Source organism: Lynx rufus, unplaced genomic scaffold (assembly GCF_022079265.1).
Source record: "Lynx rufus isolate CCGP_SWC_20201006 ecotype Redwood Valley unplaced genomic scaffold, mLynRuf1.p SCAF_18, whole genome shotgun sequence".
NCBI classification, from domain to species: domain Eukaryota; kingdom Metazoa; phylum Chordata; class Mammalia; order Carnivora; family Felidae; genus Lynx; species Lynx rufus.
Window position 1 is genome coordinate 13843953 of NW_025814832.1, and position 22118 is coordinate 13866070.

Sequence of the window (22118 nt, forward strand, 5' to 3'; positions counted from 1 at the left end):
GTCAACTGTTTAAAAATACATTTCAGGGGCACCTGGCCAGCTCAGTCAGTAAAGCGTGTGACTCTTGATCTCAGGATTGTGAGTTCGAGCCCCACATTGGGTCCATGGAGATAACATGAAGATAAAATCTAATAAATAAATACATACATACATACATACGTACATACATACATAAATTACATTTCAAATCTACAAGAGTCAAAACTCTTCTTGGGGCACCTGGGTGGCTGAGTTGGTTAAGCATCAGACTTCGACTCAGGTCCTGACCTCGCGGTTCGTGGGTTAGAGCCCCACGTCAGGCTCTGTGCTAACAGCTCAGAGCCTGGAGCCTGCTTCAGATTCTGTGTCTCCCTCTCTCTCTGCCCCTCTCCCACTCACACTCTGTCTCCCTCTCTCAAAAAGGAATAAGCATTAAAAAAAAATTTTTAAATCTGTTCTTAGAAGGTCAGCAACCAAGGATCTTAGGAAATCCTCTTCATGTCTACAAGTTCTATTCTCTCTCTTGTCCTACTATATATATAGAAACATATATCTAAATTTTTGAAAGGATAAAGAAAGATTATAAGATTTGATTTTAAAGACAGGCCAACTTCTGAGTCCTTGACACTATTCTTTTCACAAAGTTATAATTAGAAGGTCAAGTAGATTAAGGGGCACCTGGGTGGCTCGGTCGGTTGAGTGTTCAACTCTTGATTTCAGCTCAGGACATGATCCCAGGATCATGAGATTGAGCCCCTCATCAGGCTCCATGCTGAATGTGGAGTTTGCTTGAGATTCTCTCCCTCCCACCCCTCTTCCTCCCCCTCTGCCCTTCTCCAACGCTTTCACTCTCTAAAAAAAAAAAAAAAAGTTCAAGTAGATTAAGATATGATACAAGGTCTAAGGTTTCATAATTTTCTGCAACTTTTCTACACAACAACAAAAAAGTTACTATGCCTAAACAGCTGAAAAACAAAAATGAGCATGGTAACTAAATACATTTAAAAATGGAAAATAATAAAAGAATAGCTAGAAACTATTACATTGCCAGAGAAATTATTTTGCTAATTCATAAATCAGAGGACCTTCTAAAAGGAGGCTATGAATTGAATTCTGAACACAGACATAAAAGGATATATTTAATGTGAAAAATAAGTGTATAAAAAAAGTGGAGAGCAAAAGAGACCAAAAAGAAGTTTATTTGTAGGAAATAAAGGGAAAACTAGGCCCATGAAATAGAAACATACTTTTCTGAAACTTTCCACATGTGCATGTTTTGTCTTTCAACCACACTGCAAATTCCTTAAGGAAAGAAACTATTTCTTATATTTCTTTATATAACTCATTCACTGAACATGGTGTTTTGCATAACTGTAACTGAAATTTTTTTAAATTGATGTACTTTGACTAATGTCCCTAAGCCAAATACTGTACATGTACTGCATTTTATTTGTCTGATAGATGCATAATTGATGTCCTAGTTTGAAGTTCTCCACATATCAAAAAGTTACTTCAAAATAAAAAGGTTAGCTTTAAAAGAAAAAGTACAGGGCAATTTGTTATTTTCAAAGCCAAAAAGAAAAATCATCTTGTTATGCTAATATTCGGGCCACTTTTAGTTGTGAGTGACAAACATCCTGATATACTCATTATTAATAATAACTATCATTTATGAAGGCTGTCCCTGTGCTAAACACTTTACATGTACTATTTCATTTATTCATCCATCCATACATTCATTCAAGAAACATCAGAATTCTTGATATATCGAACCAACTAGAAGACAATGACAAGGGTCACCTCATCTCACTAACAAAGACTGCATACTCTTTAATTTTCAACAAAGCATAGTTTGCAGATTGTTTACCAATACCAGTTTGACTCATGAGTTACAGAACTGTTTAAAGTCAGTACTTTAAGTACATTATTTTCTGAATGTAATTACAAAATATTCCTAAAAGTAAGCTATAAAATTTACTTCAAAAAACTATTTTAACTTATTATTAGCTGACATTTAAATCAAATATTTTCTAACAAGATTTACATTATGTTCCATAAGGGAAAAAAAAAAAACCAAAACTCTCAATTAAGAGATTCGTTAAAGCATACATCAACATAAGTTTTCTGTAAAGGGCCAGAATTGAAATATTTTATGTTTTGTGGGAAATAAGGTCTCTGGCCCTGTACAGGAATATATTTTTATGATCCCAATGTGGGGAAAAATTTCTTAAACAATATACCAAAAGCACAATGACTGAAAACACAATCTCTTACAATGCAAATTTCTATTTAAAACGGCACTCCCCTTTATAAGAAAAAAAAAAAAAAAAAGGGAAAAAAAAGGCAGCACAAACTAAGATACTTGCACTGTATATAACCCAGGACCAGTATCCATAACATACAAAGAATTCCAACAAATTAATTTTAAAAGACAAATCCAATAGCTGGCCAAGAATAAGAAAATCACAAAAAAGCTGAAAGGCCAATAAACATCTGAAAAGATGTGTAATCTAATGCTCAACCTCATTATTAGTTAGGAAAATGCAAATTAAAATCATAATTCGATCCCATTTCACATCCATCAGATAGGGTGTTAGAAAGGGTATGTATGAAACAATTCTCACAAACTGCTGACCCAAGTATAAAGCAGCACATCCACTTTGTAGAGCAAATTGGCAATCTAGTGAATCAAAGATACATAGACACTGTGACCATGCATGACACCACTAAGTATACATACTACAGAAACTCTTGAACATTAAGACAGATACAATAGGGATACTCTTTGCGGCACTGTTTTAATAGTGAGGAAAATAAGCTAAGTGTACCAACAGAAAAATGGATAAATTGTGAAGTTTATTTCAATTAATGGAATACTATATATAATGAAAAAATAAAAAAAACAATATTGAACAGACTGAGAATAACCTAAATAAAATTTAATTCTCCCCATAAAATTCCAAACAAAGTGATGATAGGAATATAAAGTATAAAACTTTAGGTACAGAATTAAGAATCCCTACTGTGGTAGATCCTCTTTGGAGCTAAGGATTCTAGTGGACAATATACCTGAAAAATGCTAAAAAGAATTTCAAAAGAAACACAGCACAGCACATACAGTCTATTCTGGTTCGTCTTTAGCTGCTTATGAAAGCAGGATCGTTTTCATCTTAACATCTCTTGATCAAAAATTTTTAACCTAATTTATTAGGAAATAGATTCTTAATTTAGGGTCCATGAACTGTTCCAGAAGAAAGGGTTTGAGATCACCCAGAAACTACAGACACAATTTTGTGTGCATTTCCAGAAATTAAGTCCATAACTTTCATCAGGTGCTGAAGAAGACTCTGACTTATTGGGTGAGGGTTTTATTCAAGAATTTATGTCTGATTTTATAATGAAAATCAAATGGAAACAGCATTTTCTTTACAACCAACTTGCTCAGACCCATTTATTCTGTAAAGGAATAAACAAGTTGACAGTCCAAAGAAGACAATTTTATAAAGGTTTCTCTACTGCTTATAAATTCATTTATCTTTTACGTTTGTTAATTACCTGATATTAACATAATTCTAAAACACCTAGTTCACTGTTTATTTCTAACTCCATTTTACAGATGAAAAAAATAAAATCTAAAAGAGTTCCTCAAGTTATCACAAAATACATGATAAATTTGTGGAGAAGTTGGAATCATAAATGTAAATGTCAAAACAAAGCTTTAACAGGATCATTTGCATCTACAATGTAACTTGGCAAAAAAGCAAAATATTGCCCTTTTTTATTTCAGAACGCCACGCACATAAAAAGCTAGTGGTAAAAAGCCAATGAATGTAGAATGTTACTAAGATCTTTGAGGCATAAAAGAGAGGGTTTATTTAAAAAAAAAAAAAAGAGGGTTTATTGTTAATCTTTATCAACCAATTGCTGTTGTCCAAGCCATCTAAACAGGTACTGAATGCCTGTTGTGCAAAATCTCACATAAGCACACACTCTAGTAAGATAGCAAAAGTGACATAACTATACCTTTTCAACTATTCTTTTTAAAAAATTCAAACAGTAGTACTCTACTGCCAGTCTCATGATTAAACTGCACAAAGCAGCTGTTTATCCACTCACAGCAACCAGCAGGTGAACCTGATTCAATATTTATCACAGGCTTTCACAGATCACTGCTAACCAAGCAAACGTTTTAATTAAGCTGGAACTTGCTTCAAAGAGCTCATTCAAGATGTCAATCAGCAGGTAAGGGATCAGATACAGTGTCAGGTGAGAGTGTGTAATACAAATCCACAACTTTCTTCATCCCATCGCTGTAAATTAGCCTGCTCTAAAGTTCAGACTCTGATTGTAACAGACTGCCAGTCTCCTGGAATGTGTAACTGAAGTCACTCAAATTCTATTGTGAAGGTTGTAAGCAATATGTTAAACTGCAATGGGCTAGCACATTAAGACAGATCCTTTTCACGGTTGTTTTTTGATACCATAAGTGTTTGTTACCCTACTCTCCACTTACTGTTTACTTTCTTGTCTGGTGTAAATGGGAATTCCTTAACACAGTTGCCCTAGTTTCTGAAAAGTTTATGTTTCAATAGAATTAATCAAGAAAGATCCAAAGTGGAATAATTTTTTACCTAAATTTATAGCTATTCTATACAAATCCTCAGTTTGAGAATAAACACATGATGAAAATGACCAAATTGGTAAAAAGCAAAAATTCTCTTGGTTTAAAAGCACTTTACACAGAAGTGCCCATGGCAACAAGTCTCAAAGTCACACTGGCCAACTTCATGAGACATACCTGGAGTATTTATAACAAAAAAAAAGAAAAGAAAAAGAAGACTCAAAGAATACAAGTGGAAAAGGGAAAGCTCTTCCTTAAAGACTGCCAGCTGGGGCACCTGGATGGTTCGGTTGGTTAAGCATCTGCAGCTCAGGTCATGATCTCATGGTTTGTGGGTTCAAGCCCGGCATCCAGCTCTGCACTGACCATGTGGGACCTGTTTGGGATTCTGTCTCTCCCTCTCTCTCTCTCTCAAAATAAAGAAATAAACTTAAAAAAATAAAAATAAAAAGAGAGGCACCTGGGTGGTTAAGCGTCAGACTTTGACTCAGGTCATGATCTCATGGTTCGTGAGTTCGAGCCCCGCGTCAGGCTCTGTGCTGACAGCTCAGGGCCTGGAGCCTGTTTCGGATTCTGTATCTCCCTCTCTCTCTGCCTCTCCCCCACTCATGCTCTGTCTCTGTCTCTCTCTCTCTCAAAAATAAATAAACATTAATTAAGAACTTGGTGATTAAAAAAAAAAATGCCAGCTAAAAATTATATGTAAACAGAATGATAGAATTTTAAAACTCACCATCATGCAACTCCCATGTACTAACTGAGTCCTGCAAGCTACCTAAATGGATGCTAAAATCAGTGAGCAAAAAGTTGGTGGGGAACAAGATATTCACACAGCCTCCAAAAATGACCCCACAGATTACTTATCAATTACAAAAGAAAAAAATGTGCCTTCATAATGGAGACCAGGTAGTCACCAGTTTAACCAAATGGTCAAATTTATCATTAACAGTGTTCAAACTGGCATCAACATGCCTCTTGATGTGATATTAGAAATACACTTATGTGCTCTTCTTGAACAAAACTACATGATTATGTAATCCAAATAATCCAGACATGAATCAAGTAGAACCTAGAAATAAAGAAACTGTGTTAAAGAGATGTATTATTAGGTTGGTGAAAAGTAATCCAATTACACACTTACAAGTTTTTCAAACTTCCTTCAATGAACCTTTTAAAATGAGAAAACAAAGATATACTGTGACATTATCTTCCACACATAATTGACCAAATGCTACAAACAAAACCTACACAAAATAGAGATTTTTGCCTTTCATGAGCATTAGGAAATAGGTAAGTTATTATCAATATACAAGCCTTTAAATTTAGCAGCACTACCCGACAGAACTTTATGCAATGATAAAATGCTCCGTATCTGCACTATTCAATACACTTGCCACTAACTATCACATGTGGCTAGTGAGTACTTGAAATGTAATTAGTGCGACTAAAGAACTACACTTAATTTTAATTAATTTAAGTAGTTACATGTGGCTAGTAGCTACCATATCAGACAAGGTAGATTTAAAATACTGCCATAGGTGCTCGGGACACCTGGGTGGCTCAGTCGGTTAAGCCTCTGACTTCAGCTCAGGTCATGATCTCGTGGTCCGTGGGTTTGAGCCCCGTGTCGGGCTCTGTGCTGACCGCTCAGAGCCTGGAGCCTGCTTTAGATTCTGTGTCTCCCTTTCTCTCTGCACCTCCCCCACTTGCTCTCACTTGCGTGCATGTGCTCGCACTCTCTCTAAAATAAATAAACATTAAAAAAAATAAAATACTATCTATCACAGGTTCTAAGTTTAATCTGGAAAATGAACTAGTGAGAATAACCAAAAAATATTTGGAAAAGAAGACGGGCAAGAATGGTATATATTTTTATATATGTAAGAATTTAGTGTACATGATAAAGATGTTGTGCTAGGCACTTCTTTAGACAGGTGTCCAACCCTATATTCTTTTTTTTTTTTTTTCAAAGTTTTTATTTATTTTTGGGACAGAGAGAGACAGAGCATGAACGGGGGAGGGGCAGAGAGAGAGGGAGACACAGAATGGGAAACAGGCTCCAGGCTCTGAGCCATCAGCCCAGAGCCTGACGCGGGGCTCGAACTCACGGACCGCGAGATCGTGACCTGGCTGAAGTCGGACGCTTAACCGACTGCGCCACCCAGGCGCCCCCCAACCCTATATTCTTAAAAGAGTTTAAGGGCACCTGGGTGGCTCAGTTGGTTAAGTGGCCAACTTCAGCTCAGGTCATGATCTCACCGTTTATGAATTCAAACCCCACGTCAGACTCTGGGCTGACAACTCAGAGCCTGGAGCCTGCTTTGGATTCTGTGTCCTTCTCTCTCTCTCCTTCCCCCTTCCTCATTCTCTCTCTCTAAAATAAATAAATAAACATTAAAAAAAAAGTTTATTATAGTTCCTGCTAAAAAGGTGGATCTAATAACATACAACCATACCCAAACACACTCCCAGGCATAGCAAGACCAGTAAGACTCACTTACTCAGGAACTTTTATTTGGGGCATTTAGATTGAGTTGATTATAAGGAGCAGACAAGAACATTTCATAATTCAAGGCTTTCATTCTGACATGTCATGGTAAGGACATAAGAAAAACCAAAAAATATAATAATGAGAGAACTCTGTAGAGAAAGGAAGAGAAGACACACTTAAGGCTTCAAAGAGAAGAAAAAAGCATCCTAAAACTTTTCAGTTCCAATAAAAGCCAACTGTACTCCCTACTTGACCTTTCTTTGAGTAGGCTTCCACTTCTTCAAAAGCAAATCATTCCTGATAAAGTCCATGTTTGAAACTATCAAATAACAAGAGACTTTCCCTAGGCTGAAGAAGTCTGAGTCTTCAATATAATAAAACCTAGTAAATAGCTAATGGATATTAATGAAAATGTATCTCACCTAAATATCCAGCCATAGACTATAAACATAAATTATAGAACAGTCATTCAACAAAATGCAATATAGTCATTAAAAATCATGAAGAATTGGGAGGGGCGCCTGGGTGGTGCAGTCGGTTAAGCGTCCGACTTCAGCCAGGTCACGATCTCGCGGTCCGTGAGTTCGAGCCCTGCGTCAGGCTCTGGGCTGATGGCTCAGAGCCTGGAGCCTGTTTCCGATTCTGTGTCTCCCTCTCTCTCTGCCCCTCCCCCGTTCATGCTCTGTCTCTCTCTGTCCCAAAAATAAATAAATGTTGAAAAAAAAAATTAAAAAAAAAAATCATGAAGAATTGGGGCGCCTGTGTGGCTCAGTAGGTTGGGTGTCTGACTTCAGCTCAGGTCATGATCTCATGGTTCGTGGGTTCGAGCCCTGCACTGGGCTCTGTGCTGACAGCTCAGAGCCTGGAGCCTGCTTCGGATTCTGTGTCTCCTTCTCTCTGCCCCTCCCCCACTCACACTCTGTCTCTGTCTCTCAAAGATAAATAAATGTAAAAAAAAAAATGATGAAGAATATAAAATGACATGAAAACATGATCCTGACTCATTATCATAAAGAGAAATAATTGGACATTATTTGCCTGCTGGGTGATGCAACAGTAAGCATATAGCACTTTGTGTTATTCCTAAAAAACAAAAAGCAAGGACAAAATCAAACCTGAATCTCATTCACCCTCTAGATCTAATTATCATTACTAGAAATCTGGGGACAGAGCACTATCTTAAATAACACCACCAGGATAAATTCAAACAAATCCTGAATATAAGAAATCCTACAAGACAAATAATGCATTTTCAACAAATGCCATGCAAGTATCTTGTTTAGATTCTCATTTTTAGAAAGCCAACTCTAAAACATTTTTAAACAAAAACAACTGTAAACAGACTGCATACTAGACAAAGAATTATTGTTAATTTTCTAGTGTAATAATACTATCTTTAAAATGTCACTGCTATGTCTTTAAAAGTCTGTATCCATCAGGGGTGCCCGGGTGGCTCAGTCGGTTAAGCGTCCGACTTCGGCTCAGGTCATGATCTCACAGTTTGTGGGTTTAAGCCCCGCGTCAGGCTCTGTGCTGACAGCTCAGAGCCTGGAGCCTGCTTCGGATTCTGTGTCTCCCTCTCTCTCTGCCCCTCCCCCTCTCATGCTCTGTCTCTCAATAATAAATGAACATTAAAAAAATTTTTTTAAATAAATAAAAGTCTATATCTGTTAGAAATATATGCTAAATTACGCATGGGTAAATGTATGTGAAATCTAATAGTTGTTTGAAAACCTTCCAGTCTCTCAATCCTATGTTGGGTGTAGAGATTACTTAAAAAAACAAAACAAAAAAAATAATAATTAAAAAAAATAAAAGCTTCTTTTGGGGCACCTGGCTGACTCGGTGGGGCATGTGACTCTTGATCTCAGAGTTGTGAGTTTGAGCCCCAAACTGGGTGCAGAGATTACTTAAAAATAAAATCTTAAAAAAAAAAGTCAAGGGCACCTGGGTGGCTCAATCAGTTAAGCCTCTGACTCTTGATTTCGGCTCAGGTCACGATCTCACAGTTTATGAGTTCAAGTCCCGTGTCCAGCTCTGTGCTGATAGTGCAGAGCCTGCTTGGGATTCTCTCTCTCAACCTCTCTCTCTGCCCCTCCCCCACCACAGACACCCACAAACGTTCTTCTCAACCATGATAAAAAATCATATTTAAAAATTTTATTTAAAATCATAATTAAATCTATGATTTACATATAAATATAACTTGTATAATTTAACATATTTATATATTTATACATTTATATAACTTATAGTAATCCAATAATTTATATTTATATATATATATATATATAATTTTCAAAAGCCACTTCACGTTTAATGAAGGAAACCATAGAAGCATTCCCATTAAAGTCTCAAAGAAGACAATGATGACCATACTTGCAATGTGCCAAGGAAAATCTCAGTTTATATCTGTTGTTTCAGGTTTATTACTAATAATGTACCCCACCACCTTTCATTCTCAAGTGTCCTATTCTGGGCAATAAATATATTCTTCTCTTACTATTATTACACTTAACATTGGAAGTATTATATAAAATTGCAAAATAGGTAAAATGATCACTATGTACAGATGATTATATACTTTGGAAAACCTGAGAAAATTTATTGGAACTATTCTAATAAAAGAATTCATTGATGTGGCTCAGTAAAAAACAAAAACAAAAACAAAAAAAAACGCACAGTAAATGGAGTTCAGTAAAAAAAAAAGTGAAATTAATAGACTTTATACATAAAACCATAACAAATTAGAAAATGTAACTGAAGAACAAAATTCCAATTATATAGAAATAAAGGATAAATTCCCTAGGAATCAACTTAAGACTATATTTAAGTAGTAACAGGATATGTTAGATGGGGCAAATCCTTTCACAACCTATATGTATATCAAATCATCATGACGTATATTTTAGATACCTTCTGCCCCTGCCCCACGCACGTGCTCTCTCTCAAAAATAAATATAGGAAAAAAATCTTTAAATATCTTACAATTTTATTTGTCAATTACACTTCATTAAACCTGAAAAAAGTTGGTATGAAAATTTTAAACACTAATTAAGGAAACTTAAAAAACACAAGCAAATAGACAACATCATAAAGACCTCAACTCTCTTCCAAATAATCTATAAAATATATCAAGAAGCTAGACAGTCTAATTCTTTTTTAAAAAATGTTCATTTAGACTCTTTCCTTTCTCTCTCCCGGCCATTTTGGCGGTTGCTTCTGGTTGGGTCCGCCCCGCACCTAAGGCAGGAAGATGGTGGCCGCAAAGAAGACAAAAAAGTCGCTGGAGTCCATCAACTCTAGGCTCCAACTCGTTATGAAAAGTGGGAAGTACGTGTTGGGGTACAAGCAGACTCTGAAAATGATCAGACATGGCAAAGCGAAACTAGTCATCCTCGCCAACAACTGCCCAGTCTTGAGGAAGTCTGAAATAGAATACTATGCCATGTTGGCCAAAACTGGTGTCCATCACTACAGCGGCAATAATATTGAATTGGGCACAGCGTGTGGGAAATACTACAGAGTGTGCACACTGGCTATTATTGATCCAGGTGATTCTGATATCATTCGAAGCATGCCAGAACAGACTGGTGAAAAGTAAATCACGTAAAATTTTTCGTTAATAAAATTGGCTAGAGCTTGTTTTAAAAAAAAAAATTAAAAAAAAATGTTCATTTATTTATTTTGAGAGAGAGAGCAAACAGGGGAGAAGGGTAGAGGGAGAGAAAGAGAGTAAGAGTGAGAAAAAGAGAGAGAGAGAGAGAGAGAGAGAGAATCTTAAGCAGGCTCCACGCTCAGTGCGAAACCTGATATGGGGTTTGATAAAACAAACCATGAAATCATGACCTGAGCCGAAATCAAGAGTCATATATACGTAACCGACTGAGCCACCCAGGCACCTCTGACATCTAATTCTAAAATACACATATAGGAATATCATCCCCTCTGATAATCTCAAGTATGGCTTTAGATAAAACAACAACGGCACAACACATGAAAGAAATAACTGATAAGCTGGACTTTATTACAATTAAAACGTTCTTTGAAAAACAATGATGAAAAAATGAGAAAACAAGCCACAGACTAGAAGATATATTTACAAAAGACTTATCTGGTAAACAACTATTATCCAAAATATGCGAAGAACTCTTAAAACTTAAGAAGAGGGGCACCTGGGTGGCTCAGTCGGTTGGGTGTCCGACTTCAGCTCAGGTCATGATCTCACAGCTCGTGAGTTCGAGACCCGTGTCGGGCTCTGTGCCAACAACTCAGAGCCTGGAGCCCGCTTCAGATTCTGTGTCTCCCTCTCTCTCTGCCCCTCCCCTGCTCATGCTCTGTCTCTCTCTGTCTCAGAAATAAATAAAAACATCAAAAAAATTTAAAAAAAAAAACTTAAGAATAAAATAACCCAATTTTAAAAATGAGTTTTTCAACCCTTTAGATCTTATTAAACATTTCACCAAACAAGATATACAAATGGCAAATAAGCATATGAAAAGATTCTTAACATCAGATATCATCAGGGAAATGCAAATTAAAACAAAATACCACTACACACATATTAGAATGGTCAAAATCCAGAACACTGACAACACCATATGCTGATGAAAATGTGGAGCCACAGGTACTCTCATTCATTACTGGTGAAATACAAAATGGTACAGCCATAATAGAAGACAATTTGGTAATTTCTTAAAAAACTAAATATACTTTTACCATAAGGTCCAGCAGTCATGCTCCTTGGTATTTAACTAAAGGAGCTGAAAACTTATGTCCACAAAAAACCTGCACACAGATGTTTACATCCACTTTATTCATATAAAATTTGGAAGTGACCAAGATATCCTCAAGAAAGTGAATGAATAAGCAAACTGTGGTACATCCAGACAATGGAATATTCAGCCATGAATAATGAGTTATCAATCCAGGAGTTAAGGTTCCACAGAGGAACCTTAAAAGCATATTACTAAGTGGGGCTCCTGGGTGGCTCAGTTGGTTGGGTGTCTGACTTCAGCTCAGGTCATGATTTTTTGGTCCATAAGTTCGAGCCCTGCGCCAGGCTCTGTGCTGACAGCTCAGCGCCTGGAGCCTGCTTCAGATTCTGTGTCTCCCTTTCTCTCTCTCTGTCCCTCTCCCAGTCAGACTCTCTCTCTCTCTCTCAAAAATAAACATTAAAAAAAATTAAAAAATAAAAAGCACATTACTAAGTAAAGAAGCCAAACCAAAAAGACCTCATACTGTATGACTCCAACTATATATAATATTCTGGGAAAGGTGAAACTATGGAGACAGTGAGTGAAAAGATCAGTGGTTGCCAGGGGCTTGGGGTTAAGTGGGGAGTAAAGAATAGGTGAAGCACAAAAGATTGTTAGGGCAGTAAAAATGTTCAGTATAACATCATAATGTTGGAAACATGTTATTATACATTTGTCCAAACCCACTGAATATACAAACACTGAGAGTGAACTGTAATATAAACTACGGACTTTGGGCACTTAGGATGCCCAAATGGTTATAGTTAAGAAAGCAATGGTAAAGACAGACTCCTAAAACATGATCAATTAATCAAAAAGAAAGCAGAAAAGGAAAGGAGAATAAGAAATAGTTGTGGCAAATAGAAAACTTACAACAACCATATTGATGATTACACTAAATGTACAATGGTGTCAAATTGGTGGGAAAAGATTCAACTATGTACAAGAAATGCATTTAAAAAAAATTTTTTTTTAATGTTTTTACTTATTTTTTTTTTTAATTTTTTTTTTTCAACGTTTATTTATTTTTGGGACAGAGAGAGACAGAGCACGAACGGGGGAGGGGCAGAGAGAGAGGGAGACACAGAATCGGAAACAGGCTCCAGGCTCTGAGCCATCAGCCCAGAGCCTGATGCGGGGCTCGAACTCACGGACCGCGAGATCGTGACCTGGCTGAAGTCGGACGCTTAACCGACTGCGCCACCCAGGCGCCCCTGTTTTTACTTATTTTTGAGAGAGAGAGAGACCGAGCACAAACAGGGGAGGGGCAGAGAAAGAGGGAGACACAGAATCGGAAACAGGCTCTAGATTCTGAGCTGTCAGCACAGAGCAACATGCAGGGCTCAAACTCATAAACTGCAAGATCATGACCCGAGCCAAAGTCAGACGCTTAACTGACTGAGCCGTCCAGCTGCCCCCAAAAATGCATTTTAAATGTAAAGACACGGATGGGTTAAAAGTAAAAGGATGAAAAAAGATACACTGTGCAAACACTAAGCATAAGAAAGCTAGCTGGCTATATTAATTAGACAAGTTAGATTTAAGAACAAACTCTCCCAGTGACAGATGGGTTAACTCACCAAGAAGACATCTTAAATGTGTACACAGGTAATAACAAAACTTAAGATCTAGGAGGTAAAAATTGACAGAATTGAAAGCAGCAGCAAATCCACAATTATAAGGCCCTCAGCACTCTTCTCTAATTTATAGGTAGATCAAAAAAAATCAGTAAGGATATAGAAAACATAAACAACATAATAAGCCAACCTGACCTGACATTTATAGACTACTACACTGAATAAATGAGTAGTAGTCTATAAATGAATACACATACTTAGCAAGAACTCTGAGTATTTATCAACAGATCATTAAATCTAAATGAACTGAAATCATATAGAATGTTCTCTAACCCCACCAAATTAGAAATCAACATGAGAAAAATATCTGTAGAGAAAACACCTATTTAGTGTTTATTTAGACATGTAAATAAATCCTCGGTCAGAGAAGAAATCACAAGGAAAGTTAGGGAAAAAAGTAAACTAGTATCAAAATCTGTGTGATACAGATAAACCAGTGCTTAGAGGGAAATGTAGAACTTTCGATGGCTGTCTTAGAAAGAAAACAAAAAGGTCCAAAATCAATTATGCTTAAACCTCAAGAAGTTAAAAAAAGAGCAAATTAAATCCAAAGTACAACAAAGGAAATAAAGATAAAAGTAGAAATCAACTTAGTAGAAAATGGAAAAATATTAGAGAAAATGGAAAAACAAAGTTGTTTTTTAGAGATAATACAACTTATAGACCTCCGCCTACATTGATCAAAAAGAGAAACACAAATTATAAATATCAGAACGGAAGAGCTATCACTACAGATCCTGTATTTTTCAGAAAGGCTATTTTGAGCATTATATCAATGAATTTAAAAACTTGAATGAAATGGACAAATTTCTTGAGATGCTAATTACCAATTCAAGAAGCAACAGAAATTCTGAATAGTCCTATATTTATTTCAAAAATTAAATGTGTAGGGCACCTGGGTGGCTCAGTTGGTTAAGCGTCCAACTCTTGATTTTGCCTCAGGTCATGATCTCACGGTTCATAAGATCTAGCTAGCCCTGCAATGGGGCTCTGCACTGACAGCATGGAGCCCTGTCAGCACCCTGTCAGCACGGAGCCTGCTTGGGATTCCCTCTAGCCCTCTCTCTGCTCCTCCCCCACTCATGCTCTCTCTCTCAAAATAAACATTAAAAAAGAAAAATTAAGTGTGTAAGTTTTACTTACACAGAATAAGATAAAAGTCCAAGATGGCTTCACTAGTAAATTCTATCAAAAAATTAAGGAAGAGGGGCGCCTGGGTGGCGCAGTCGGTTAAGCGTCCGACTTCAGCCAGGTCACGATCTCGCGGTCCGGGAGTTCGAGCCCCGCGTCGGGCTCTGGGCTGATGGCTCAGAGCCTGGAGCCTGTTTCCGGTTCTGTGTCTCCCTCTCTCTCTGCCCCTCCCCCATTCGTGCTCTGTCTCTCTCTGTCCCAAAAATAAATAAAAGTTGAAAAAAAAAAAAAAAAATTAAAAAAAAAAAAAAAAAAATTAAGGAAGAAATAATATCCATACATCCCAACTCATTTTATAAGGCTAGCCTTACCCTGATATCAAAACCAAACACATTCTAAAAAATAAAGACCAATATCCTTAAGAGCACAGATGCAAAAACAGCCTTAGCAAATTTAGCAAATCAAATCCAGCAACATATTAAAAGGGTCCTACACCATGACTAAGTGGGTTTTACCACAGGAATGTGAGTTTGGGTCCACAACCAAACCAATCATTATAACTCACCATATCAACAGGATATAAGAGGAAAATCCTATGATACCAATGGATGCAATAAAATTTAAAACAGAAAATTCAACATCCATTCCTTATAAAAACTTTCAGCAAACTAGGAATAGAAAAAAAACTTCCTTAACCTGATAAAAGGTAGATATAAAATACTGATGGCAAATGTCATATTTAATGGTAAGAAACGTGAAAGATGCTTTCCCCTCAAGATGTGAACAGGCGAGGATATCCACTCTCACTACTCCAATTCAACCCTATACTGTATATCCTAGCCATTGGAATAAGGCAAGAAAATATGTTAAAAGTGAAACATTATTTAAAAAGTAAAATAATGTGGGGTGCCTGGGTGGTCATGATCTCACGGTTCATGGGTCCGAGCCTCACGTTGGGCTCTGTGCTGATAGCTCAGAGCCTGGAGCCTGCTTGGGAATCTGTGTCTCCCTCTCTCTCTGCCCCTCCCCTGTTCATGTTCTGTCTCTGTCTCAAAGATAAATAAAACATTTAAAAAAAAATTTAAGAAAGTAAAATAATGTTTACTAGAGGATGTAAATACACAATTCTGTGCACTTAAAAAGTCCCACAAAATCTCCAATACCAACTAGAACCAAAAAATCACTCAGCAAAGTTGCAGGTTACATGGTCAATACACAAAAAACAAACTCTATCTCTACGGGCACCTGGTGCCTCAGTGGGTTAAGCGTCCAGTTCTTGGTTTAGGCTCAGGTCATGATCTTGCAGTTTCATGAGTTCAAAACCGCGTCAGACTCCACACTGGTAGTGCATAGCCTGCTTAGGATTCTCTCTCTCTCTCTCTCTCTCTCTCTCTCTCTCTCTCTCTCTCTCTCTGGCCCTCCCCTACTCACACTATCTCTCTCTTTAAAATAAAGAAATAAACTTTAAAAAAATGAACTCTATTTCTATAATATTAACACATAACTAGAAAAGAAAATTCCAAGTGGAATCATACAGTATTTGTTCTTTTGTGTCTGGCTTCTTTCTGTTCAAGGTTCATCTATGTTGCAGCACATTTCAGAATTTCCTTCCTTTTTAAGGTTAAATATTCCATAGTATGTATATACCACATTTGTTTATCCATTCACGTATCAATGGACACTTGGGTTGTCTCTACTGTTTGGCTATTATTAACAATGCTGCTATGAATACTGGTGTACAAGTATCTGTTTCAGTATCTGCTTTCAATTCTTTTGGATATATACCTAGAAATGGAATTGCTGGAACATATGGTAATTCTATTTTTAACTTTTTGGAGAACCGGGAATAAGGTTTTTCAGTTAAAAATAGGAAAAGGAAGAAACTTACAATGAACCCTCTGGTACTAAAATGGAATTGTATCTATTGGTAGGAATACATAATTTTCAACACACAGAAAGTACATAAATATAAATATACAGAAGTGCATATTTGCACACACACACGTAATTCCTAGCTCTGTCTGCTGAAAGGGCCTGGAATACCAACCGCAACAGCAATGAATAAAACTAACACCCAGAACTTGGCTTCTAAATATTATCTGCCACTAAAAGGAACCAGGGCTCCCTGGAAAAATGGCTGAATCCAAGAGTAGGCCAGGGAAAAGACCATATGATCCTGGAACACTTTGTGCCAGAAAGTAAGGAAATGCTCCAAGAATTATGGATACATGTCAGAAATACACAAGCAACTTGAATAAACTCCCACTTGAACATCTAAACAAATCATATAATAATGGATTATCACTCACTGAATAAAATGGGAAATCATGAGTCCATAAAGATATAAAATGAATAAATTTAATATTTAGTGAGGACATGCTATTTATAGTTTCAGAGTTTCTCCCCAAAGTCTTCTTTAATTATAAAAGGAAAAAAAGTAACTTTATGGTGATGACTAGCAGTCATTAATCAAATGATCAAAGTAATCATCAGTAATGGAACAAAATGAAACGATTTGCCACTTGACAGAACGCAATAGGTAGAATGGTAGAATGGGAAGCACTGCTTCTGTGACATTGCTGCCAAAGATATCTAGTCTTAATCTAATTATGATAAAGTCCCAAATTGAGAGACATTCTACAAAGGCTATAACTTGTATGAAAGTCAGGGAAAGACTAAGGAACTGTTCCAGACTGAAGAAGAGAGCAAAATGACAACTAAATGCAATGCATGATTCTGAACTGGATCCTTCTGCTGCAAAAGCTTTATTGAGATAACTGACAAAACTTTGATCTAGTTCTTAGTATTAAATAGTAAAAATGAATCAGTTTTAATTTCCTAATTTTTATGGTTTTATTGTAGTTATATAAAAGAATGTCTTTGCTTATTGGGAATAGACACATAAGTATCCGAGGGTGATGCAGCTTTGGGTCAACCACTTACTCTCAAATGGCTCCAAGGAAAAAAAGATTTATTTGTATTATACTTCCAACTTTTGTATAATTTGGTGGCTATGTCAAATCTTAAAAAGCTAAAATAAACACACAACTGCATCTACTGGCCAGAGAATCTGCCAATTAACAAAGTAGTATTCTAAAGTACAGTTATCTTTCTATATCCACTTATCCATGAGTGAAAAATTTCTGTATGACAATTATAGATTCTATTCTCACTAAATTGTACACGTGTCAGCTGGATTGGTATACATATTTCATTAAGTATTTCTACATATCAAGAAAAATAATTGTCAATCTTTCTAAAGCATTAGCCAAGTTTACTCAGTGATAAAAAATATTGGAAATTTTTGAGAATTTTCCTTTGTATTGCCACTACAGAGGTCACTATTATGTTTTCTATAAACTTGCAAAAATTTTTAATTATTGGAGCTGAAGGAAACTCCTTCAAGCAATTACTCATCCATTCTATCATCCTGTCCTTAAGTAAATTTGCAGATAAAGCAAGAGATTCACACTAATCCTGCTAACTTCTGGCCTCGCTTACCAAGATTAAAATAGCATAGGACGGGGCGCCTGGGCAGCTCGGTCAGTTAAGCATCCGACTTCAGCTCAGGTCATGATTTTTCAGTTCATGGGTTCAAGCTCTGTGTCAGGCTCTGTGTTGACAGCTTGGAACCTGCTTTGGATTCTGTCTCTCTCTCTCTCTCTCTCTCTCTCTGTCCCTCCCCTGCTCATGCTTGGTCTCCCTCAAAAATAAATGAACACAAAAAAATTTTTATATAAATAAATAAATAATGAAAGTTAAGATAAAAAAAATAACATAGGACAAGGGTTAGTAAACTATCTTTAAAGGGCCAGAGAGTAAATATTTTGGGTTTTGTGAGCCATATATCTCTGTCCAACTACTCAACTCCAATGTTGCAGTACAAAAGCAGCCAATGACAGTATGTAAATGAACATAAACTATGTTCCCCCAAATTTATAAAAACAGGCAGCAGGTCATATTCAGCCCATGGGCTATAGTTTGCCAACTTCTGGCACAGAAGAAAGGTTACATCAAAAAAGTATTGATCAGGGGCGCCTGGGTGGCTCGGTCGGTTAAGCGACTGACTTCAGCTCAGGTCATGATTTCATGGTTCGTGAGTTCGAGCCCCGCATCAGGCTCTGTGCTGACAGCGCAGAGCCTGGAGCTGCTTCAGATTCTGTGTCTCCCTCTCTCTCTGCCCCTCCCCCACACATGCTCTGTTTCTCTCAAAAATAAACATTAAAAAAAATTTTTTTAAAGTATGTATCAAAACAGACCAGTTATGATTTAGATTTTTAAAAGCCTTTTTATGACCATAATATATTAGGTGAAAAGTAAAAGCAATATACACTATAATCTAAATTTTGTAAAAAAAAAAAAATTAAAAATAAAGTACGCACATAATACATATTATATATATGTTTTAACACATATGTTATATAACAAAAATGGCCACAAATTCTTCCCATCTCTATATGGAAGCCCCTTTGCAAGGTCACTTTATAGGTCTTCCACCCAAGAAATGAACTCCACCACTTTAATCTGGGTTTGGCCATGTGATTTGCTTTGGTGACTAAGACATTAGCAAACATGACACAGAGACTCAAAAGGTATTTGCACACTGGGGTTTGCTCTCTTGCTGCTTCTGGAACCCTGGGGCCACCACATACAAAGCCAAGATTAGATGATGAGAGATACCCACCAGTCTCAACCAACTGCCAACCAACCCCCAACAAAGAGTTGCTTAGCTGACCTGCAGTTGACCTGCAGCTGAACATAGATGCATGAGTGGCCCAGCTGAGATCAGCAGAAGAAATGCCCAGCTGAGCCCAGCCTAAATTGCTGATCCCCAGAATAGTGAGCCAAATAAATGGTTGGTTTATTACATAGTAATGGGTAACTAATTGTGTGTGTGTGTATGTGTGTGTGTTAAGAATAGATAGCAAGTAAAATATCAGGGCTGATACTAAGGAAATAGTTGAATTAAAGATTCATGTTAATAATTTTTTTGTTTTGTTTTGGTTTTGTGTGTTTTAATTTTTTTAATGTTTATTTATTTAAATATATGAAACTTACTGTCAAATTAGTTTCCATACAACACCCAGTGCTCATCCCAAAAGATGCCCTCTTCAATGCCCATCACCCACCCTTCCCTCCCTCCCACCCCCCATCAACCCTCAGTTTGTTCTCAGTTTTTAAGAGTCTCTTATGCTTTGGCTCTCTCTCCCACTCTAACCTCTTTTTTTTTTTTTTTTTTTTAATAATTTAAGTACACATTTATTTTGGTGTTTTCCAAATTTTCACTAAAGAACAGATAATACCTTTATTTCAAAAAACTTCAATGTCATTAAAAAACACATAATTCAACATGAAAAGCATAATGATGAAAAGTAAATGAAGATGAAAAGTAAATGAAAATGAAAAGTATTTTTCATAATTTCCACTAAATACTGAGAGTCTAAATATATGGACATTCTTGACCTGATGCATTTGAATGAGCTGACAGATTTTACGTTCTATCAAAGTTCGGGGATAAATAGTTACAGTTATATAGAAAACTAAGCAAATAACAAGACAAATATTAGTAGTGAAAAAAATAAAACCTAGTTTGGGGGAAGAACTGTAATCATAGTAGAAAACTGGCTACGTTTTTCATGATATTTATGTAACTACAATAATGTAAACACTAAATGTAAGGCTTACGGCAGACAAGTAATGGGACAATTTAGAAAGGATACCAGGAAGGCAAGAGAAGGTATCTAAAATCAAAAATTCATGAAAAAAGCAGTACATATGTTATTCTTTAAAAAATAAATAAATACCCAAGTATTTAATAAGTAAAATGATTAAAATTATTGACTTCAAATAGTAGGAATTGGACCGCAGCAACTTCTTACTCAACACATCTCCAGAGGCAAGGGACACAAAAGCAAACATGAACTATTGGGACCTCATCAAAATAAAAAGCTTCTGCACAGCAAAGGAAACAATAGGCAAAACTAAAAGGCAACCGACGGAATGGGAGAAGACATTTGCAAACGACATATCAGATAAAGGATTACTATCCAAAATCTATAAAGAACTTATCAAACTCAACACCCAAAATACAAATAATCCAGTGAAGAAATGGGCAAAAGACATGAATAGACACTTCTCCAAAGAAGACATCCAGATGACCAACCAACACATGAAAAAATGCTCAATGTCACTCATCATCAGGGAAATACAAATCAAAACCACAATGAGATACCACCTCACACCTGTCAGAATGGCAGACATTAACAACTCAGGCAACAACAGACGTTGGCGAGGATGTGGAGAAAGAGGATCTCTTTTGCACTGCTGGTGGGAATGCAAGCTGGTGCAGGCACTCTGGAAAACAGTATGGAGGTTCCTCCAAAAACTAAAAATAGAACTACCCTACGACCCAGCAATTGCATTGATCCACGGAATACAGGCATTGATCCACGGGATACAGGTGTGCTGTTTCGAAAGGGCACATGCACCCCCATGTTTATAGCAGCACTATCAACAATAGTCAAAGCATAGAAAGAGCCCAAATGTCCATCGACGGATGAATGGATAAAGATGTGATGTATATATAATACACACACACACACACACACACACACACACACACACACACACACACAGTGAAGTATTACTTCGCAATCAAAAAGAATGAAATCTTTCCACTTGCAACAATGTGGATGTAACTAGAGGGTATTATGCTAATCAAAATTAGTCAGAAAAAGACAAATATCATATGACTTCACTCATGTAAGGAATTTAAGATACAAAACAGATGAACATAAGGGAAGGGAAGCAAAAATAATAAAAAACAGGGAGAAGAATAAAAACATAAGAGGTTCTTAAATATGGAGAACAAACAGAGGGTTACTGGAGGGGTTGTAGGAGGGGGAATGGGGTAAATGGGTAAGGGGCATTAAGGAATCTACTCCTGAAATCATTGTTGCACTATATGCTAATTAATTTGGATGTAAATATAAAAAAATAAATTAAATAAAAATTTTTAAAAAATAGTAGGAATTGGAGAATAGAAATAGGCATTTGTTCAATGCCATATCTTTGACTCTAACTACATACATATATACATACTTTGAAAGTATAAAAAAAGTAAAAGTATAAAATTTAAAGAGAAAAACAGTCTAGGAACCAATCCAAGTATATATAACAATTTAGTGTACGATTATGACAAATCTTTATATCAGGAAAAATTATTCTTTAATTGACACTGGGACAACTGATCATCCACTTAGAAAAGCATACAATTAGAGCATCAACTCATACATATACAAAAATAAATCCTATAAATAAAAAAGTTAAATGTTAAAAAAAATTTTAACTATACTGAATTATGAAAAATGTATATTACTCACAATTTTTTAAAATTTTAGTTTAAAACTCTTGAGTAGATAAAATACACAAAATATTTAAGATAATTTAATATTTCTCTAACTACAGATTAACTGTTTAAAAGCAGATATGTAACGCCAGAC

General features: G+C 36.3%; 2 protein-coding genes across 2 annotated transcripts in view; one reads left to right on the forward strand and one right to left on the reverse strand.

The window, feature by feature from the left end:
- The window catches only part of BRIP1 (BRCA1 interacting helicase 1), a 204202-nt gene that overhangs the window by 153003 nt on the left and 29081 nt on the right, over positions 1-22118 (reverse strand).
- On the forward strand, positions 10333-10751 carry LOC124513158 (60S ribosomal protein L30-like). Its single transcript, XM_047080923.1, has one exon. The coding sequence runs from the start codon at positions 10348-10350 to the stop codon at positions 10693-10695; it is 348 nt and encodes a 115-aa protein (XP_046936879.1). The 5' UTR covers positions 10333-10347; the 3' UTR covers positions 10696-10751.

Coding starts and splice junctions, on each gene's coding strand:
- LOC124513158 (XM_047080923.1), top strand. CDS start 10,348: ATGGTGGCCGCAAAGAAGACAAAAAAGTCGCTGGAGTCCATCAACTCT.